Source organism: Pongo pygmaeus, chromosome 10 (genome assembly GCF_028885625.2).
Source record: "Pongo pygmaeus isolate AG05252 chromosome 10, NHGRI_mPonPyg2-v2.0_pri, whole genome shotgun sequence".
Classification (NCBI taxonomy): Eukaryota; Metazoa; Chordata; class Mammalia; order Primates; family Hominidae; genus Pongo; species Pongo pygmaeus.
The window spans coordinates 109,168,612-109,190,165 of record NC_072383.2 but is presented as its reverse complement, the minus strand read 5'-3'; the positions used below and the strand labels follow the sequence as shown (position 1 = coordinate 109,190,165).

The window sequence follows — 21,554 nt, the reverse complement described above, 5'->3', positions numbered from 1 at the left end:
CTCGAACTCCTTGGCTCAAACAATCCTCCTACCTCAGCCTCCCAATATGCTAGGATTACAGGTATGAGCTACCACGCCTGGTCATAACTACCATTTTACATGGTTATACCATTTTGGCAAAGACAAAAACATGTTAATTAGAAAAATGAAAATTGCTTAAGAATTTTCTTCTTGGCTGGGCTCAGTGGCCCATTCCTGTAATTCTAGCATTTTGGGAGGCTGAAGCAGGAGGATCACTTGAGCCTAGGAGTTCAAGCCCACCTTGGGCAACATGGCAAAGACCCATCCCTACAAAAAATAAATAGCTGGGTATAGTGGCACATGCCTGTAGTCCCAGATATTCGAGAGGCTGAAATGGGAGAATCTCTTGCTCAGGAGTTCGAGGCCACAGTGAGCTATTACTGCACCACTGCATTTCTGGGTGACAGAGTGAGACCCCATTTCTTTTTTTTTTTTCCTGAGGCTGAGTCTTGCTCTGTCGCCCAGGCTGGAGTGCAGTGATGCAATCTTGGCTCATTGCAGCTTCCACCTCCCAGGTTCAAGTGATTCTCCTGCCTCAGCATCCCAAGAAGCTGGGATTACAGGCACGCACCACCACGCCCAGCTAATTTTTGTATTTTTAGTAGAGACGGGGTTTCGCCATGTTGGACAGGCTGGTCTTGAACTCCTGACCTCAAGTGATCTGCCCACCTCGGCCTCCCAAAGTGCTGGGATTACAGGCGTGAACCACCACGCTGGGCCCGAGACCCCATTTCTTAAAAAAAAAAAAAAAAAAAAAAAATGTCTTTTTCTTCTTATAAACACTTAATGATGGCAGACACCCAGAATTACTCTTTTTGCTTCCCTTTTTAACTCTTAACTGTAGAAACCAGGCATGGTGATTTGTGCTTGTAATCCCAGCACTTTGGGAGACTGAGGCAGGAGGATCACTTGAGCCCAGGAGTTTGAGACCAGCCTGGGCAACATAATGAGACCGCATCTCTACAAAAAAAGTTTTTTAAAAAATGAATTGTGTATGTTGGTGCATTCCTGTAGTCATAGCTACTCTGGAGGCTGAAGTGGGAGGATCCCTTGAGCCCAGGAGTTCGAAGTTACAGTGAGCTGTGTTTGCACCACTGCACTCCAGCCTGGGTGACAGAGCAGGATGCTGTTAAAAAAAGAAAAAGGGAAAAAACAGCAGTCTATGGAAAACCTAATAAAATACTTTGTGAAAACATAAATACTGTAACTATTTTCTAATTGCTCATTTTGCTTCATAAAACTGACATTTCCATTGAAAAGATAAAACTAGGCTGGGCACGGTGGTTCACGCCTGTAATCCCAGCACTTTGGGAGGCCGAGGCAGGCGGATCATGAAGTCAGGAGTTTGAGAACATCCTGGCCAACATGGTGAAACCCCGTCTCTACTAAAAATACAAAAAATTAGCCGAGCGTGGTAGCTACTGGGGAGGCTGAGGCAGGAGAATCACTTGAACCTGGGAAGCGGAGGTTGCAGTGAGCCAATATCGCACCACTGCACTCCAGCCTGGGCGACAGAGTGAGACTCCGTCTCAAAAAACGAAAACAAAAACACTAAAGGATTTTTCGGTGCCCTATCGTCTCTTCTCAATCTTTTGCTCAGCTATTTCTGATATGTAACCATTATCTTAATCTAATAGTGATTTTAATTGGATTTTGGGTCAAAGGAAACACTTAAGCTAGATGTGTGCTCACAGAATGTTATTAATGGAGACATAAGATGATTACAGTGAATTAAAGGAAATAGCTTCTATATTCGGTGCAACTTCTTTATCTTGGCATTCAAGGCCCTTCTAGTTATTAATTCAGCCTACTTTTTAGCTTCACTTCTCTCTACCTCCATAGAGATTATATCATTCTGACAAACTGGATACCCTACCTGAGCGTCTCATTCACCACTAAGGTATCAATTATCAGATTATCTGGCCCCAACTTGCCTTGCCAGCCGCAAACTCATAGTTCCTCACTTTATACACAACACTTCCACAAAGATGCCCTGCTGGCACCTGAAGTTTGACATACCCAAGACAGAATTAAATGTCTTTTAAAGGCATTTACACACCCTTGCCAACTGTAGAATAACCTAATCAATACTTTCTAATTCCCCAAATCCAGAAACAGTAGTTCCCTCTTACTTGAGGTTTCAATTACCCACTGATGTGTTTTGGCATTGTCCCCACTCAGATTTTATCTTCAATTGTAGTTCCCATAATAATCCCCATAAACCCTCATGCTGCTGTTGTGATAGTGAGTTCTCATAAGATCTGATGGTTTTATAAGGGGCTTTTCCCCTTTTGCTCAGCACTTCTCTCTCCTGCTGCCATGTGAAGAAGGATGTGTTTGCTTCCCCTTCTGCCATGATTGTAAGTTTCCTGAGGCCTCCCCAGCCATGCAGAACTGTGACTCAATTAAACCTCCGTCTTTTATAAATTACCTAGTCTCAGGTATTTCGTCATAGCAGCATGAGAATGGACTAATATACCCACATTACCTAACAATAATACAGAGACCACATTCACACAACATTTATTATATTGTTATAATTGTTCTATTTTATTATCGTTGTTAACCTCTTGAGTATGCCTAATATATGTATTAAACTTGGCCAGATCCTGTGGCTCATGCCCATAATCTCAGCGCTTTGGGAGGCCAAGGGGTGAGATTGTTTGAGCCCAGAAGTTTGAGACCAGCCTGGACAACATAGTGAGACCCTGTTTCTACAAAAACTTAAAAATAGCTGGGTGTATCAGGGTGTGTCTGTAATCCCAGCTACTAAGGAGGCTGAGGTGGGAGGAATACTTGAGCCCAGGAGTTCAAGACTGCAGTGAGCTATGATCAGGCCACTACTCCAGCCTGAGCTAGAGTGAGACCCCATCTCTTAAAAGAAAACAAAACTACTACTAAGTCATTTTAGTTTTTCTTTTGTTGGTACTAAGTTTTTGGAATCCAGAATGTATTTTACACTTCATAGCAAGCACTTCTCAATCCAAACAAGTGAGATTTTAGACTCAATAGCCACGTGTCTAGTGGCTCCCATGTTAGACAGCACAGGTCAGTAGCATAAAGAACTTTAGAGTTCTTGAACTGGCATTCTTGATTTTCTACAACTTTCGCTACTGCCGTTCATTTTTCAGCTTCTCCCTGCTCACCCAAGCCCCAGCATCTAATTGTCTGCCTTTCTTTACCTCTTGTTATCCTTCCCTGCCATGGAAATCTGGCTGACCCCTGCCAGGGCCTATCCGAATGCCACTTTCAGAGCAGGCTGGCACTGTTCTTGAGGCACTGCATTCTCTTGGTATCCGTAAGCATTAACCACTGGCTGTTGACCCTCCTGCAGCAGCGTTTATGGGAGCCGTTTGTCTGGTTTCTCTGTGAGAAGTCTAGCTCCCCACTAGCAGGGGAGCTTCTCAGAGACCGGCTTTCTCAGCCCTCTTATTTCCTAGCGCAGTGTGCACAATGTGGTGGTCCACGTGTGGCCTCCATTTGCTCTTAGGGTATTCTTATTCTTATCCTTTGCTGTTTGATAGTTGTGTTCCTGCCATCTTTGGGATCTTAAGCAATTTCTCCTTTAACAGTTTTCTTTACCTTTGAAATGTATTCTGAATGAAATTTCCCTTTATATCTGGATCAGTTCCACTGTTTAAAGGGTATTCATGCTCTTTGCAGTCTGAAGCTTTTGCTTATGCAATAGAGGACATATTAATTTCTGTGTAGAAACAACCACCTAATATGAATAAAATTAGGTTTCATATGTACGTGTAGTAGGTTATTCTAGTTTTAGTCTGATTCTTATCCCAAAGACAACTCTTCCCCTTATATAACTTAGTTATATATATGTACTGTATTAAGGCTTTTTTCCCTACAGCTTTATTGAAGAGTTTATATGCTTTTTGAATTTCTCTCTCCCCTAAAGAGATTTGGTCAGTGGTGTTTTGCTTGGCATCCTTTGCCCGTGTAAAAAAGCAAACAGGTGCCCAAAAGGTTGCGCTCTATTCTGGGAGAAATCTGATTAATGTTGAAGGGCTGTGTCAGGTCAGACTCAACCTGCTGACAGATTATTTAGTGAGTGCAAGGATCGAGGATCAACTCTAAACGTTATCTTAGATTTTAATGGTTTTCTTGTAAAGGGCATTTGCAGATGAAACCAATTTGTATTTAAAGTTAATTGTAGTTGTACCAGAGACTACTTAAGAAGAAATTCTTCCCTGAAGCAGGCAGTGGTTTGAAAAGAATGAATGATTCATCAGATAGTGTTGCAAGGCTTATAATTATATTCTGTGTTTTAACATAAATTGTTGTGTTTTAAATTGTGGTGAAACCTTACTCCTAGTAAAATAAGAGTTTCTCCAAAGAAGTTCCTATTGAAATGATCTTAAATTCTCTTAATACAAGTTTCCCAAACCTCTTCACAACTCCTTGAAAAACAGAGTGAAATGTGCTGTTCCTTGTAAGATAGATCCCTAGTTAGCCCAGTTGCTTCTCTTTCCCTCACCCCTCAATCCACGTGTTGTTTCATGGATACCAAATGTCTGCGCGCCTCTAACCACACTGCCAGGAGATTGCGAGTGGACTATGAAAGTGGACTATGAAATGGATCTCTTACTTAAACTCCTCCTTCCGCTGTTGCTCTCCACACAGCAGGCAAAAGGGTCTTTTTTCTTTTTAAACTTGTTATCATTGTTATTATTTAAATGTTGTGTTATGGAAAATTTCAAATATATATCAAAGTAGAGAGATGGGTGTTCTTCTTATTCAGCTTCAACAACGATCCATTCATGGCCAGTCTTGTTTCATCTGTGCTTCTGTCACTCCCCCTTCAACCCCTTAAATATTTCGAAACCATTCCCAGACTTTTTATGACTTTAATTAGCTAATTTGGAATTGCCCTGTCGTGAAATTTGGTCTATTGGTTGGTCACATAGGTGGGGAAAGTTGCTGTCCCAGTGGTGATAAACTATTTGTTGCCTTCTTTATGTCTTCCAATTCTGTTTCCTCTTACTTTTTCACGATGTGTTCCCTTTCTTTTTGTTAATTGCCATCCCCAGAGAAATAGTTTCACATGTCCAATTCATGTTAAGCCAATTTTTCAGGGATGTATATGTGGGCACTCTGCTACTTTTGTACCAAATACATTCTTAAAGTTGAATGTACAAAAAATAAATGTGTATATGGGAAGGATGTTTCATGCTCAGAAAGTTTTAAAAATTATAAAATCCTTGTTTTAAAAAATCATACATGCTCATGATAAAAATAAAATTAAAACAATACAGAATGGTATGAAGTAAAAGGCAAAAATTCCCATTTTGTTCATGGATCGTTTTCAGTTCCTTATTTCTAAAGCAACCATTGCTAATATTTCTTATGGATCCTTCCAGAAAGGCCATTTAAAGCCTTAATAATGTATATTTTTGACATTTTCTCTCAGTGTCTTTGAATTTAGTAGACAGAAATTGGTTTTAGTGTTGGAAAGAATAGCTTGGTGTTTTGCAAGAGTTTGAGTAGAAGATTGTATGATGGCTTTGATATTTTATTGACTTTCGTAAACACTGATTTCCTCTTGATAAAGGAGCCTTAAGCAGACTCTGAACTCACCAGCAACTCTTTGGGCCTATGAAAATCTCCATACTAGTACTATCCAGTAGAAATATAATGTGAGCCACATATGTAATTTTAAATTTCCTAATATTCATATTAACTAAGAATAAAAAGAGGCCAGGCATGGTGACTCATGCCTGTAATCCAAGCACTTTGGGAAGCTGAGGCAGGAGGATCACTTGAGCCCAGGAGTTCAAAATAAGCCTGGGCAATACAGTGAGATCCTGTCTCTGTACTGCCAGACAAACAAAAACTAGCTGGGTGTGGTGGCATGACCCTGTCTGTAGTCCTTGCTACTCAGGAGGCTGAGGTAGGAGGATCACTTAAGCCTGGGAGTTCAAGACTGCAATGAGCTGTGATCATAACACTACACTCCAGCCTGGACAACAGAGCAAGCCACTGTCTCTAAAAATAATAATAATTAATTTTTTAAAAGAAAGGTGAAATTTGACCGGATGCAGTGGCTGATGCCTATAATCCCAGCACTTTGGGAGGCCGAGGTGGGCAGATCACTTGAAGTCAGGAGTTTGAGACCAGCCTGGCCAACATGGCAAAACCCTGTCTCTACTAAAAAACAAGCCAGGTGTGGTGTCGAGCACCTGTAGTCCCAGCTAGGGAGGCTGAAGCAGGAGAATCACTTGAACCTGGAAGGCAGAGGTTGCCATGAGCTGAGATCACACCACTGTACTCCAGCAGCCTGGGTGACAGAGCGAGACTCTGTCTCAAAAAAAAATAGGTAAATAAAGAAAGGTGAGCTCAGTCTTGATAATGCATTCTCTTTGGTGCATTGTATCCAAGATATTCTTTTTCTGTTTCATTTTTTGAGACCAGGTCTTGCTGGTCCACCCACGCTGGAGTGCAGTGGCGTAATCATGGCTCACTGTAGCCCCAACCACCAGGGCTCAAGCAATCCTCCCGCCTCAGCCTCCTGAGTAGCTGGGACTACAGGTGCACACCACTATGCCTGGCTAATTTTTTTATTTTTAGTAGAGTCAGGGAATCACTGTGTTGTCTAAGCAGGTCTTGAACTCCTGAGCCCAAGTGATTCTCTCACCTTGGCCTCCCAACGTGCTGGGATTATTGGCATGAGCCACCATGCCCGGCCCAAAATACGATTTCAGTATGTAAGTAATGAATATAAAAATTAGAGATTTTGGGGGCTGGGCGCAGTGGCTCATGCCTGTAATCCCAGAACTTTGGGAGGCCAAGGCCGGCAGATCATGAGGTCAGGAGATGAGACCATCCTGGCTAACACGGTGAACCCTTTCTCTACTAAAAATACTAAAAAATTTAGCCAGGCATGGTGGCACACACCTGTAGTCTCAGCTACTCGGGAGGCTGAGGCAGGAGAATCCCTTGAACCCGGGAGGCGGAGAGGTTGCGGTGAGCCGAGATCGTGCCACTGCACTCCAGCCTGGTGACAGAGCAATGGAGTTTCACTCTTGTTGCCCAGGCTGGAATGCAGTGGCACGATCTCGGCTCACCGCAACCTCCACTTCCCAGGTTCAAGCAATTCTCCAGCCTCAGCCTCCTGAGTAGCTGGGATTTCAGGCGCCTGCCACCACGCCCATCTAATTTTTTGTATTTTTAGTAGAAACGGGGTTTCACCATGTTGGTCAGGCTGGTCTCGATCTCCTGACCTCAGGTGATCTACCTGCCTCGGCCTCCCGAAGAGATTTTACTTTTTTTCATACTAAGTTTTCAAAATCCACTGTGTGTGTGGTTTTTTTTGTTTGTTTTTTTGAGACGGAGTCTCGCCCCGTTGCCCAGGCTGGAGTGAAGTGGCAGGATCTTGGCTCACTGCAAGCTCTGCCTCCTGGGTTCACACCATTCTCCTGCCTCAGCCTCCCGAGTAGCTGGGACTACAGGCGCCTGCCACTACGCCTGGCTAATTTTTTGTATTTTTAGTTGAGACGGGGTTTCACTGAGTTAGCCAGGATGGTCTCGATTTCCTGACCTCGTGATCCGTCCGCCTCGGCCTCCCAAAGTGCTGGGATTACAGGCGTGAGCCACCGCGCCCGGCCCGCTGTTGTTTTATACTTAGAGCATGTCTCAAGTTGGGCTTCCCTCCTTTCAGGTGCTCAGTAAGCACGTGTGGAATGGCTGTTGTATTGTACAGTACCGCCCTCTACAGGGTAGAAGGAGAGGGGATGGGATATGTTCTCAATTTTGTTCTTTATTTCCCAGTGATTGACCAATGTTTGGAGTTAAAAGGTTGCCGCTTTTGATGTTCTTTGTGATCTCCAACTCTGACTCAATTGTATCGTCACTAGCATCAGCACTTTGCTTAAAAATCAATTTTCATTCTTATAAGAGACAACAAAGTGTTAATGACACAAATATGTCTATACACAGATGCTAATCCTGCTGAAATTGAACTCTTGGCTGGTAGGCAATGCCACCCTGTGGTAGCTCAAAAGGTTATTCATCAATATATGAAAGGCCAAATTCTAAGTAGCGAATGTGGCTTAGGAGTGTTAGTGTAGAATACATTAAACGTGAGTGCTTTTTATTCTGAATTTTGGAGTAAATGTATGTAGTAGCATGTAGTGAAATTAACTGTTAGGAGAAAACAGAGGTAAGAATTCCTGAGAAGTTGGTGAGATTGTTCTTTTACTGTAATTTTTGTTTTTTCTTCAGGGGTTGCAGATGGTGTAGGAGGCTGGAGAGACTATGGAGTTGATCCATCTCAGTTCTCAGGGACTTTAATGCGGACGTGTGAACGTTTAGTAAAGGAAGGACGGTTCGTACCTAGTAATCCCATTGGAATTCTCACCACAAGCTACTGTGAGTTGCTGCAAAATAAAGTCCCTTTGCTCGGTAAGTGGATATCTTATGTGTTTTCCTCTAAAGAAGCCCCCTAGATAGTTAAAAACAAAACCAAGAAAATCGTTTATCGGACCAGCTTTTTTCTGAGGCTCTTCCTACTAAGCAGAGTGTGATAGAGAAACTATAGGCTAACCGCCAGGTGCAGTGGCTCACGCCTGTAATCCCAGCACTTTGGGAGGCTGAGGTGGGCAGATCACCTGAGGTCAGGAGTTCGAGACCAGCCTGACCAACATAGAGAAACCCGGTCTCCACTAAAAATACAAAAATTAGCCAGGCATGGTGGCGCATGCCTGTAATCCCAGCTACTTGGGAGGCTGAGGCAGGAGAATCATTTGAACCCGGGAGGTGGAGGTTACAGTGTGCCGAGATGGCGCCATTGCACTCCAGCCTGGGCCACAAGAGTGAAACTCCATCTCCAAAAAATAAAAAATAAAAGAGAAACTATAGGCTAACCAGAATACGTAGTACTGCTTGGAGGGAATGTGGATAGGTACAGCCACTTCGGAAAACAATTTGGTATTAAATATGAACATATAGTATGCCGCAGCAATTGCACTTCTAGGTGTTTACCCTAGACTAGAGAAACTCTTGCACAATACGTGAACCAAAAGATAGGTATGAGAATGTTCTCAAAATGTTGCCAATAGCAGAGAACTGGGGACAACCTTAAAGTCTATCTGTTGTGGAAAAATGCATTGTGAAAAGAAACGACTTAAAGCTGCATGTTCTACTCAGGAACATGTTGAGAAGGGAAGAGAGAACATTGCAGAATTCCACCTAACAGTCTGATTCCATATATTTCAAGTTTAGAAACATGAAAAGTTAAAACTGTATTGTTGAGGGATTCTAAAATTTGGTAAAAGAAGAAAGAAGAGCAAGAGGAAAGAAAAGATCTGGCCTGCAAAACTGAGTTCATTACCTGTGATGAGTTCAAGTTGTGTTTGGTAACCCCACACTGCTAACAGGTGATTAGTCGGTGAAATAACTTGGCACAAAGTAGATCCCCGATAATCTTGTATTAGAAAACTTAAAACCAAGTATTTAGGGTTTGTTTATGTGGTATGCTAATGGAGCATCCTTTGGCCAGGCCTCTACATTTGTTTGTTACATGATTTCCTGGGAACTTACCCAGCCTTCTAAGCAGACTCTCAGGGAGGGTATTATTACGTTTCTGCTCATAGCCAGCATCTTTCTAGTTACTAGAAGGCCTCCTTCCCAGTCACCATTGACATTTAAAATCAGCCCCTGTTCGGCCAAGCGCGGCAGCTCACGCCTGTAATCCCAACACTTTGGGAGGCCAAGGTGGGTGGATCATGAGGTCAGGAGATTGAGACCATCCTGGCTAACACAGTGAAACCCTGTCTCTACTAAAAATACAAAAAATTAGCTGGGCATGGTGGTGGGCACCTGTGGTCCCAGCTACTTAGGAGGCTGAGGCAGGAGAATGGTGTGAACCCGGGAGGCGGAGCTTGCAGTGAGCCAAAATCGCGCCACTGCACTCCAGCCTGGGCGACAGAGCGAGACTCCATCTCAAAAAAAAAAAAAAAAAAAAAAAATCAGCCCCTGTTTAGTGTTAATGGAGATCACCACAGTTGTAGAATTTGGCTTTCAGTTTAAGTCGTTTGTAAGGAGTTCTTTTTATCAGTCTGCTGTCTTCTGTCTTTGTGCTGTGATTAACTAACTTCTTTTCCTTCAAACTGAAAAGGGATCTTGTCTTGCAGTTTCAATATATACTGCTTTGTCTTAATTCCCTGTTTTGAACATGCGATCTGGAGCTTGCCTGGCACAGTGAAACATTCTAGATTCTATTTCTAGCACCTCTCTGTCAACTTGCTGTGTGACTTTGGGCAAGCCACTTAACCTGTGATCTCCTTGCTTCACATGTTAAATGGAGAGAGAGCCCCTAGACACAGATTCCAGGGGACTGCCTCCTGCATGTTCTCAAGAGTGGCTCTGCTGACCCTCTGACCCCCGATCATTTACTTTGACTTGAGATAACTGGTTACAAAACACATAACTATCCTGATTTTACACTTTAAAAGCTTTGGTTTTGCTGTGCTTTTTTTTTCCTATTCCTACTTTCCTTTTCTTTCTGTTCACCCTCACGTCACTGGGAGATATTAATAAAATACATTTAAATTTAATATTAGAGAAAATAATATTTTCTTACATTGAATATTGTGATTACTTTTTTTCTCCTAAAAGGCACATTGAAATAATCTTTCATCACCATGTTTGACACACATTTTTTTCACAAAATCTACACATCTCTAGGCTGTTTGTAATGAAACTCAAGCATATTTTGACAAAGACAGGCTGCTGAGGTTTACTGAACTTCAGCTAGATATAATTGTAAATCATGACAACTTTACCAGATAAGTTAGTTAGGTGATTTTTTTTTTTAATCCAGCAATTGCTAAAAAGCCTACAAAGCAATTCCAATATAAAAGGCAAGCTGGTAGCTGTAACCACTTATTTCTTTGACTTTTTAGCTGCGTTTGGGTCTAAGGGCATTACAGACTAATTGTTGACATATATGATTTCCTCAGAAACCTTTAAATGGATTGATAAGGTCCTAAGCAGCCAGTGTATCTTAAGAACCTGAAGGGTTGGTCCTAATAAAGTTATCCCTTTTTCTGCCACACAAAAGGCTTAGTCGTAGTTTACAAAATAAGGAGCTGGGTGATAAAAATATTTCCATTTGAGCATGAGGGACTCACCTGGGTTTCTGTCTATATGGGTCATTTATCTAAACATCCTACACTGTGGTTCTCAGCACCGCTTTTCTTACTCATCTTTGCCTGCTTGTGCCTCTCCAAACACGTGAGAATGATTAGCTCTTCTCCCAATATCAGGCTGCTGGGGCCTGAGCCACGTGCACACATCAGGAATTTGAGGAGGCAAAAGAGGAGGGTACACTCCAAGCCCAGATGGTTCTGTAAGGCTGGGCTTATACTTGTTGGTGCTGCTTTGGATACTGAAGCTCAGTCACTCACCAGGACTGTTTTGATTCCAACTCAGCGAGTTACTGTCGCAGGATAGCAAAGGATAGCCTGGCTTCCTCAGTGAGTAATAAGGAGTCACATGAGTCCTTCTTGCAGCAGAATTTTCAAGGATGTGCTACTCGGGTTGTTTTTCTTTCTCAGAATATAATCCCATGAGTTTTCAGAAGATGTTTTGGGTGGTGATCTATTCATGATAAAAGGTTAGAGTTGATGTGCACTGAGTTAGGAAGGAAAGGTAATGGGCAATCTTTGTCCTACTGTAAGCTATGGAGCGGGTTATCTGACAGAACTACCAGTGAGTTACAGTACCTGTGCTTTGCTTTTCATTGACACTTAATGGCTAGCATAGTATGAGTTTAGTACTAACGCATATACTGTAGATAACAAGGAAATGGAATTTCTGGGCATTAGCATGAGAAAGATATGTATATTTTTAAGTGTTTTTAAATTACTTTGTTAAGACAAAATTAATAATACAAATTACCCATGATCCCACTAAAAAAACTATTAATATTTGAGTGATTATGCTTTCAGATTTTTTTCTGTGTGTATGTGTGCATAGAATAATGGTAACCTGAATTGAGTCTACTGTGTGCTCACAACAGCCCCATGAGGTAAATACATAGGTACTTAATTTTATTCCCCTCCACCTTTTTTTTTTTTTTTTTTGAGACAGGGTCTCGCACTGTTGCCCAGGCTAGAGTGCAGTGGTGCAATCTCAGCTCACTGAAACCTCCGCCCCCGGGTTCAAACAATTCTTGTGCCCCAGCCTCCCAAGTAGCTGGGATTACAGGCGTGCACTACCACGCCCAGCTAAGTTTTTGTATTTTTAGTAGAGAGGGAATTTCACCATGTTGGCCAGGCTTGATCTCGAACTCCTGTCCTCAAGTGATCCACCCGCCTCAGCCTCTCAAAGTGCTGGGATTACAGGCATGACCCACCACGCCTGACCTATTCTCCATTTTGTTAGGAAGAAACAAGTCTGGAGAGAATAAGTGACTTGCCATGGTCACATAACTGAAAAATGATGGCACACTGGGATTTAATACGGCTGGTTCCATGGCCCATTTGTTTTGTTTTCCTTTTAACCATCATTTTAATAATTTATACTTTGCCTATTGCTTTTTTTAAAAAATTTACTTCTAGTAAACTTTACTCTTTTTGGTGTACAGTTCTTTAAGTTTTGACATCATCTTTTTTTGTTGTTGTTAAGGAAACTTTCATATGAGTTTGTAATCTACTTATTTTAAAGTTATCTTTCCTTTCAAATATATTTTACATAATCTTAATGGCTATAAAATAGCTAACGCTATCTGTTGTAAGGGTTTGACATGACTTAACTAATTTTAATTCTTAGAAACAATTCTATGAGGTACTTACTGTTATCCCTGTTTTTGTGGATGAGGAAACTGGGGCACAGAGAGGTTAAGTAGTTTGTCCCGTCACAGAGCTGGGAAGTGGCAGAGCTAGGATTCAGACACAGGCAGGAAGCAGGCTGACTCCAGAGCCTGTACTCCTGAGTATTACATGATGGTATATCTTTGCACTGTATGGATGTACTGTAATTTATTTAACCAGTACCTTATTTTAGATGTTTAGATTGTTATCTAGTTCTTCCTCATCTTAAGTAATGTTTTTGTACTTAAGTCTTGTTTGCCCCTCTAATTATTTTCTTCCCATAAATTCTCAGAGATGGAATTGCTAGATGAAAGGAGGTACATTTTTCAGGGCTATCTTGCCCTCCAGGAAAGTTGTTTACTTTTACTTTTCACTCCCGCAGAATGAATGTTCTGTGCAGTGGGCATGTTCCCTACACTTTGCCAACAATGTGCATTATCTTCTTTTGACTCATGTTAAACTAATAGGTGAAAAGCGTTACTAGTGAGGTGGTCATTTTTTCATATATTTACAGATCTTCTACACTTATTTCTTTGTGAACTGCCTATTTTTCTATGTTGCCATTTTTCTGGTGGAGGTAGGTATAGGTTTAACTGTTAGTACTTGAGAGTGGTCTCTGCTAGTTGTGCCGTTAGCCTTTCAGTCTAGGGAAGATCTGTGGCCCGTGCACAGCAAAGCTATGCAGAGTTCTTTGCCCAGAGTCTCTGTTGAATGAACAGGTTGATTCCACAAGCTGCCTGCAGAAATTTGGTCTTGTTACCTCATAGTGAGTGAGTCATTAGTCTCCAATAAAAGTTCTTCATGACCTCAACAGATGGAAATCTGGTTTAAAATTGTAGTTATGTGCCCTGTCTTAAATGTTAGTGAATTTCGTGGAGAAGGCTTCCTGCCAATGACTAATAAGAAATGTCGGGAAAATGTAACATTTTCATTCTGGCATTGAAGTATTAAAACTTAATATCTCAACAACATGCTTTTGAGCATTTGGCATAGATGACAGCACTGTTGAAATGAAATAGTGTGATTAAATACCAGTCATTTTTATTGCTTTCTGTCACTGCAAATGGAAGAATTCAGATCATCTGTGGCCCAATTACTACGTATAATACAAATCCTTTTTCTTTCCCCACCGTGTTAACCCTGATCAGGATTTTATTGATATTCATAGAGGATATGGAGCATAACTAAGAAAGGTGCTGTTTAGGCAAAGGAAATTCAAATTATGGTGTGTTGCTCTTTGGGGTCATGTGTTGAAATGTGTGTGCAAAGGCAGCCTAGGAAGAAAAAATAAATGGAGATGATTTTTGTTTCTAGGTAGCAGCACCGCCTGCATTGTGGTGCTGGACAGAACCAGCCACCGCTTACACACAGCAAACCTGGGCGATTCAGGCTTCCTGGTTGTCAGGGGTGGTGAAGTCGTGCACCGATCAGATGAGCAGCAGCATTACTTCAACACTCCATTCCAGCTCTCAATCGCTCCCCCTGAAGCCGAGGGAGTCGTCTTGAGCGACAGGTAATCTCCCCTCTCAGCCATTAAGTGTGAGCAGGACGTGGCTCATTCATAGTCCCCTCCTGTCCCCCTTGAATGCAGTGAGGTAGGCATTTCCATGAAAAGAAGACACTGAGAATGTTCTCATCAAGAGGACCTTTTAGTTTAACTTTGAAAGATACTTTTCTGGAACTAGATAATCTAGCTAAGTGGAATTCTGATAAATACCCAATAATTTGACAAGACCATGAAAATACTATTTCAGGCTTACAGAATATCAATTTTTCATATCAACACCACATGGTACATAAAGTACTTTATTAAATTGTGCTGGAGAAATGAGTCATTGTTCATGCATGCCATTGCTTGTATAAGATTTTGCATACATTGTTAGGGAAGAGCACAAACAGACATCTGCGTTATTTATCGGAGTAACTTCCTGATTCTCTAGACCTCTTACTACATGCATCAAATAGAACTTGCAGGAAATGGAGTCAAAATGGTCTTAAGTGACTGGGCACGGTGACTCATGCCTGTAATCCCAGGACTTTGGGAGGCTGAGGCGGGTGGATCACTTGAGGCCAGGAGTTCAAGACCAGCTTGGCCAACATGTTGAAACCCCATCTCTACTAAAAATGCAAAAATTAGCTGGGTGTGGTGGCAGGCGCCTGTAGTCCCAGCTACTCAGGAGGCTGAGGCAGGAGAATCGCTTGAACCCAGGAGGCAGAGATTGCAGTGAGCCGAGATCGCGCCACTGCAGTGTAGCCTGGGTGACAGAGCAAGACTCTGTCCCAAAAAAAACCAAAACAATAAAACCAAAATGGTCTTGAGGTGGGCACAGTGGTGTAGGACCATAGTCCCACGTACTTGAGAGGCTGAGGCTGGAAAATCGATGGAGTCCAGCCTGGGTGACATAGCGACACCCTGTCTTTAAAAAAAAAAAGTCGTCTTGGATATGTTCTTTGATAATGTTATTGAGATGTTCTCTTTTTCTTTCTCACATCTTTTCTCAGTTCACTTTTAAATTGTCAAGAGCGTTCCAAGATGGTGCTTTTTTTCCCCGCCCCTTCTCTGAGACAGAGTCTTGCTCTTGTTGCCCAGGCTGGAGTGCAATGGCATGATCTCAGCTCACTGCAACCTCCGCCTCCTGGTTCAAGTGATTCTCCTGCTTCAGCCTCCCAAGTAGCTGGGATTACAGGCGCCCGCCACCATGCCTGGCTAATTTTTGTATTTTTGGTAGAGACAGGGTTTCACCATGTTGGCCAGGGTTGTCTCAAACTCCTGACCTCGTGATCCACCCGCCTCGGCCTCCCAAAGTGCTGGGATTACAGGCATGAGCCACCGCGCCCAGCCAAGACGGTGCTTTTTTGAGTTGACTTTTACAGTTTATCTTTTCTTAGATGAGTGTCCAGAGTAAGGCAAAGCCTCAGATTTCAGTGTCTTTAACAATCTTATAGCTTTATAGGACCTGGCACAGACATCACTGGCAATTCATAAATGTTGATTAATGGACAATGAACCTTTTGTAAAAATAGAAGCATTCTAGCAAGTACTTGTCTCTACTTAATAGCTCTCATTAAACCAGTTCTTAGGTCCAAACTAAGATAAAATGAATTATTATTGCCATCTTTTAAACTGCAATGAGCATGTTATGTAATTAAAGATTCAGCATTGCCCATCTAAAAATTAACTTTAGCAGTAAAAGTAACTTTTACCGGTAAAAGTCTAAATATTCTTCCAATTATTGTCACCAGCCTAAATCCGAAAGTAAAAAGTAAAAGTGGGCGTGTGGCCATAATTGGAAGAGTATTTGATTCTAGGCCCCTCTTAAGTTGGCTGTAATCTACATTATTGTTAGCCACACTGGAGTGGAGAGAACTCTGAACCCCAAGGCCTCCGTAGAGCCCAAGCTCAGATCACAGTTTTTGGAGACTGGTGCTTTAATTTTTTCTTCATTTGATTCTTCTTGTTGGGCTTCCAAGCGCCAAAGCAGCCCTGCCATATCTCACACACTGTGGGATAGACAGGTTGGGGCAGTACTCTGCCGGCATGCCAGCGAGGTGGAGGTGGCTTCCCCTGGAGCCCAGAGACAGCTCGCTAGCATGTGATTTCAGCTCATGTTTCAGTGCAGTCAAAAGTTTCCAGCAGCACAGTATGTTCAATCAAGATGGGCAAAACTGCAGCTGGCAGAACACCAAGCTCATGGGTGGGAGTGTTAGGAGAGGACGAACTGTCCAATGGGAGCAAGACTCTCACAGACAAAATAGCAAAGGACACTCCTGGGGAAAGAAAAACCTCAGCATAAAACAGAGCTTCAGTGCCAACCTGGTCATTAATCTACACTTCTAGAATCTGATTAGCTTTCAAAAGCTGAGCAGATGAGAGCGTCTTGCATTGTTTTCTCTTTATTCCACAGAAAGAATTGACCTGATTTCCCCCAGTTTTACAGTCTTTTTCCTTTTTTTTTTTCATGCTTCATGTATCTCCTTGGTAAATGGTCCCTCTTATCTACAGAATATTATTTTAACCTTAACTTACAGGTTTTCCTTTAGTAGACATTTTTACAAAATGTTGATTATCTAAATATGTAAGTGAAGGTCGGTTCCCTGCAGCAGCACATGGAGAACTTTACATGTGCCACCTTTTTCCTCAGTCAAGTGAAGATGAACCAGAAATTTTCTGAATGCATTTAGTGTGAATCCTCATAGGCATGTGTGCTTTTGTTTGTTAGTTTTTATGCTTTCTCTTCACAAATGTTGTCACATGTTGCTTACACAAGTGTTGGGGTTTTTCCATGGAGCTTAGGGTGCTTTGGATCTGGTGCCTCCCTTCCGGGTCAGTATCTGATTTGCTTTCCTGGCTCTTGTTCCTTAATTACAGGTTAAGGCAGATTATCAGATCTCACCTTTCCCTCCCCAGGGAGGCCTGGAAGGAGTGAAACTGGCCTTAAGAAGTCGCCAAGAACCAGCCTCAGGAGGCCATGATCTCTGAATATAGGATCTTTTCTCCCCACCCGGGGTTTTCCCCCATTTTTATGTCTGTTTTCATCAGGCATTGTCAGAGAAAAAGATCTTCCATCTGTTTTTTTTTTTTTTTTAAGATTTGTACACAAAAAAGTTTAGTGAGACATCTGCCTCCTGTTCCTGCCCTTAGCCACATATTCTCTCCTCAAAGGTGTAGCCACTATGAGCAGTTTCTTTTTTTTTTTTTTTTTTTTTTTTGAGACAGTCTCGCTCTGTCGCCCAGGCTGCTGGAGTGCAGTGGCGCAATCTCGGCTCACTGCTACCGCTGCCTCCCTGGCTCTAGCAGTTCTCCTGCCTCAGCCTCCCGAGTAGCTGGAATTACAGGTGTGCACCACCATGATCTAAGTTTTTGTATTTTTTAGTAGAGACAGGGTTTCACCATGTTGGCCAGGCTGGTCTTGAACTCCTGACCTCAAGTGATCTGCGCACCTCGGCCTCCCAAAGTGCTGGGATTACAGGCATGAGCCACCACCCCCACAGCCCGCTATGAGCAGTTTCTTTGATTCTCTCCAGATCTATTCCCTGCATATAGAAGCATACACATCTGTGTGTCTTTCTGCCCTTTTTTTTTTTTTTATGGAAATGGTTGCACATACAACACACCGTCTTCACCTTGGTTTCTTCAACAGTATATTGAAGAGTTTTTTTCCCCAATTTGGAGAGTCAAATATTTTGCTGCTTCATTCATTTAGTTACACAACAGATATTTCTTTTTTCTATTTTTTTTTTTTTTTTCTTGAGATGGAGTCTTGCTCTGTTGCCCAGGCTAGAGTGCAGTGGCGCCATCTCAGCTCACTGCAACCTTCAACTCTGGGGTTGAAGCAAGCGATTCTCCTGTGTCGGCCTCCCAAGTAGCTGGGATTATAGGCGCACGCCACCGTGCTTGGCTAATGTTTGTATTTTTAGCAGAGATGGGGTTTCACCATGATGGCCAGGCTGGTCTTGAACTCCTGACCTCAAGTAATCTGCCTGCCTCGGCTTCCCAAAGTGCTGGGATTACAGGCGTGAGCCACCGCGCCTGGTCAGGATATCAAGATATTTCTTGAAGACCTGTTACACAAGGCACACTAATAAATACCTATGTATGATGAGCACTTTGGGACCCTTGGGAGACACCAGAGTCCTTACTATGCCAAAACACTGTAGCTATTTCCAGTGAATGTATTCTTTTTTTTTTTTTTTTGAGATGGAGTTTAGCTCTTGTTGCCCTAGCTGGAGTGCAGTGGTGCAATCTCAGCTCACTGCAACCTCTGCCTCCCAGGTTCAAGTGATTCTCCTGCCTCAGCCTCCCTAGTAGCTGGGATTACAGGCATGTGCCACCACGCCCAGCTAATTTTTTGTATTTTTGGTAGAAACGGGTTTTAACCAGGCTGGTCTCAAACTCCTGACCTCAGGTGATCCGCCCGCCTTGGCCTCCCAAAGTGCAGGGATTACAAGCGTGAGCCACTGCGACTGGCAAGTGAATGAATTCTTTTTTTCCTTTTTCTTTTTCTTTGAGATGGAGTCTCACTCTGTTGCTAGGCTGGAGGACAGTGGCGCGATCTTGGCTCACTGGCTCACTGCAACCTCCATCTCCCGGGTTCAAGCAATTCTCCTGCCTCAGCCTCCTGAATAGCTGGGATTACAAGCGTGTGCCACCGCACCTGGCTAATTTTTTTATTTTTAGTAGAGACGGGGTTTCACCATGTTGGTCAGGCTGGTCTTGCACTCCTGACCTCAGGTGATCCACCTGCCTTGGCCTCCCAAAGTGCTGGGATTAGAGGCGTGAGCCACCACACCCAGCAGTGAATGAATTCTTATAAGATTGGCGGCTGGGCGCGGTGGCTCACGCCTGTTATCCCAGCACTTTGAGAGGCCGAGGCGGGCGGATCACGAGGTCAGGAGATCGAGACCATCCTGGCCAACATGGTGAAACCCTGTCTCTACTAAAAATACAAAAAATTAGCCGGGCGTGGTTGCGGGCGCCTGTAGTCCCAGCTACTTGGGAGGCTGCGCCAGGAGAATGGCGTGAACCCGGGAAGCAGAGCTTGCAGTGAGCCGAGATCGCGCCACTGCACTCCAGCCTGGGCGACAGAGCGAGACTCCGTCTCAAAAAAAAAAAAAAACAAAAAAAAAACAGATTGGCATGTTGTTCTCCACAGGTATTCATCATCCCACCCTCACTATGGCATCCCAGGAGCCAGATTCAAATATCCAAGGAAACTGATGAGTGAAATATGTGAATAAGAGAGGGTGGGCTGGGTGGCTGGTGATTACAGTGGCTCATGCCTGTAATCCCAGCACTTTGGGAGGCCGGGGCAGGCGGATCACCTGAGGTCAGGAGTTCAAGACCAGCCTGGCCAACGTGGCAAAACCCTGTCTCTACTAAAAATGTAAAAAAAAAACTAGGCGTGGTGGTGCATGACTGTGGTCCTACAGGCACTATTTTACATGCCTGTAGTCCCAGCTACTTGGGAGGCTGAGACAGGAGAATCGCTTGAACCCAGGAGGCAGAGGTTGCAGTGAGCCTATATCGTGCCACTGCATTCCAGCCTCGACAACAGAGCGAGACTTGTTTCCAAAAAAAAGAGAGGATGGAATTCGGCTGTAAAGAATTAGGAATAAAGACTCATTTCCACTAGGATTTTAGAGGTGTGTTAGATCTGACTCAGAAGAGAACCCTTCCTCCCTTCTTCTCAGTCACTTGTGACTAATCATCAGACTTGGTTTTACTGGGTAGTTTCAGTTAAAAATTTGAAACATTTATATTAGAGTTTTCAATTAACTTTTTTCAGGGTTGGGAGTTTCAGAATGACTTTTTAAAAAAATTGACTCCATTATAATAAATCAGTTTTTCTTGCAGAAAGCTTATTACATTGTAAAATAGTGCCTGTAGGGCATTTTGAACTCATCTCTAAAGGGCCTTCTTAACTTTGTCCCTCCCCTGTCCTTGCCACAGTCCGGATGCTGCTGATAGCACGTCTTTCGATGTCCAGTTAGGAGACATTATCCTGACGGCAACAGATGGACTCTTTGACAACATGCCTGATTATATGATCCTTCAGGAGCTAAAAAAGTTAAAGGTAATTAACTCAAAGGTTAGCTCTTGGGAAAAGTGGCCCTCTCTGGACAGCTGAGTTTTATGGATTCAGTTGCATTATCTCTTTTTAGTTTTGGAAAGAACTATTTTGTGAATTTCAGGAAAATAATAATAGCTCTGGTCTTTCAAATAATTAGAGCGCTTGGAAAAAGAAGCTTCCTACCCAAGTTTTTCATAGGCTGGTAAAAGCAGGAAAAGTCTAGATGGAGGGCATTTCTTGTTTGTATCTTTATTTATATTTTAATGGCGTCGGGTCCTGGTTGTTTCTCCTTTTATTCTTCTAACACACCCAGCAGGTGTTGAATCAGGCAAAGACAGGAAATAGTCATGCCAGAGCCAGCCGAAGGCAGCAGGCCACAGGAAGCCTCAGTGTGACCTGAGCTGCCACCAGTAACCAAATAGTATGGGTTTCTCCCGTAGAGGAAGGAGGTGAAAACTAGGCTTTCAATTTTTTCCTGGCTTTGTGAACATACTCTGGGAAAAATGAGTCTTTTTCTCATGAGTCTTTACCTCTAACCAGTATGACTTTGGGTACATTTCTTTCTTTTTTTTATTATTTATTGAAGTTGCTGAGATCTGAGGGTTTCTTAAAACTGTTTAAGCAGTATTTTCTTCACATAAAATGGGGCATCCTAAAGATCCTCTTTTATAGGGTTGTAGTGAGGATTAACTACAGCCCTGTGTAGGAACTCCTTAGTGCCACACCTTGTCTGTGGAGTGCAGTCAGTGTGAGGTGCTTCATTGTCACAGGCACTGTGCTCTGTGTGGTGACACAGTGGTGAGCAGAATCTACACAGTCCCTACCTGTATGGAACTTACATCCTAGTGGAGGAAAATAGATAAATACAGGGAAGTAAATCTATGATGTAATGTGGGTGCTAAATAAGAAGAAAAACAAAGCTGGATAAGGGAATAGAGAGTAGAAGGGACTGCTGCTACTTTAGATAGATTGGTCAGGGAGGGCCTTTTTGAGGAGGTGACATTGAAGCAGAGACCTGTCATTATACTGAACTAGAGCTGAAGTGGACCTCGTGTTCCCATCCCCGTTTTGCAGATGAGGAAGTTGGAGCAGCAAGGATAAAGGTATGGCCCAAGATTTCACAGCTAGACAGGAATCT

At 42.9% G+C, this 21,554-nt stretch overlaps 1 protein-coding gene across 2 annotated transcripts in view; it reads left to right on the top strand.

The window, feature by feature from the left end:
- The window catches only part of PPTC7 (protein phosphatase targeting COQ7), a 48,547-nt gene that overhangs the window by 21,543 nt on the left and 5,450 nt on the right, over positions 1–21,554 (top strand). For both annotated transcript variants that reach the window (XM_054444970.2, XM_054444971.2), the window contains exons 2-4: positions 8,254–8,433; positions 14,160–14,358; positions 20,296–20,419. In XM_054444970.2, coding sequence (XP_054300945.1) covers positions 8,254–8,433; positions 14,160–14,358; positions 20,296–20,419 — 503 coding nt within the window. The remainder of the gene's footprint in view (positions 1–8,253; positions 8,434–14,159; positions 14,359–20,295; positions 20,420–21,554) is intronic.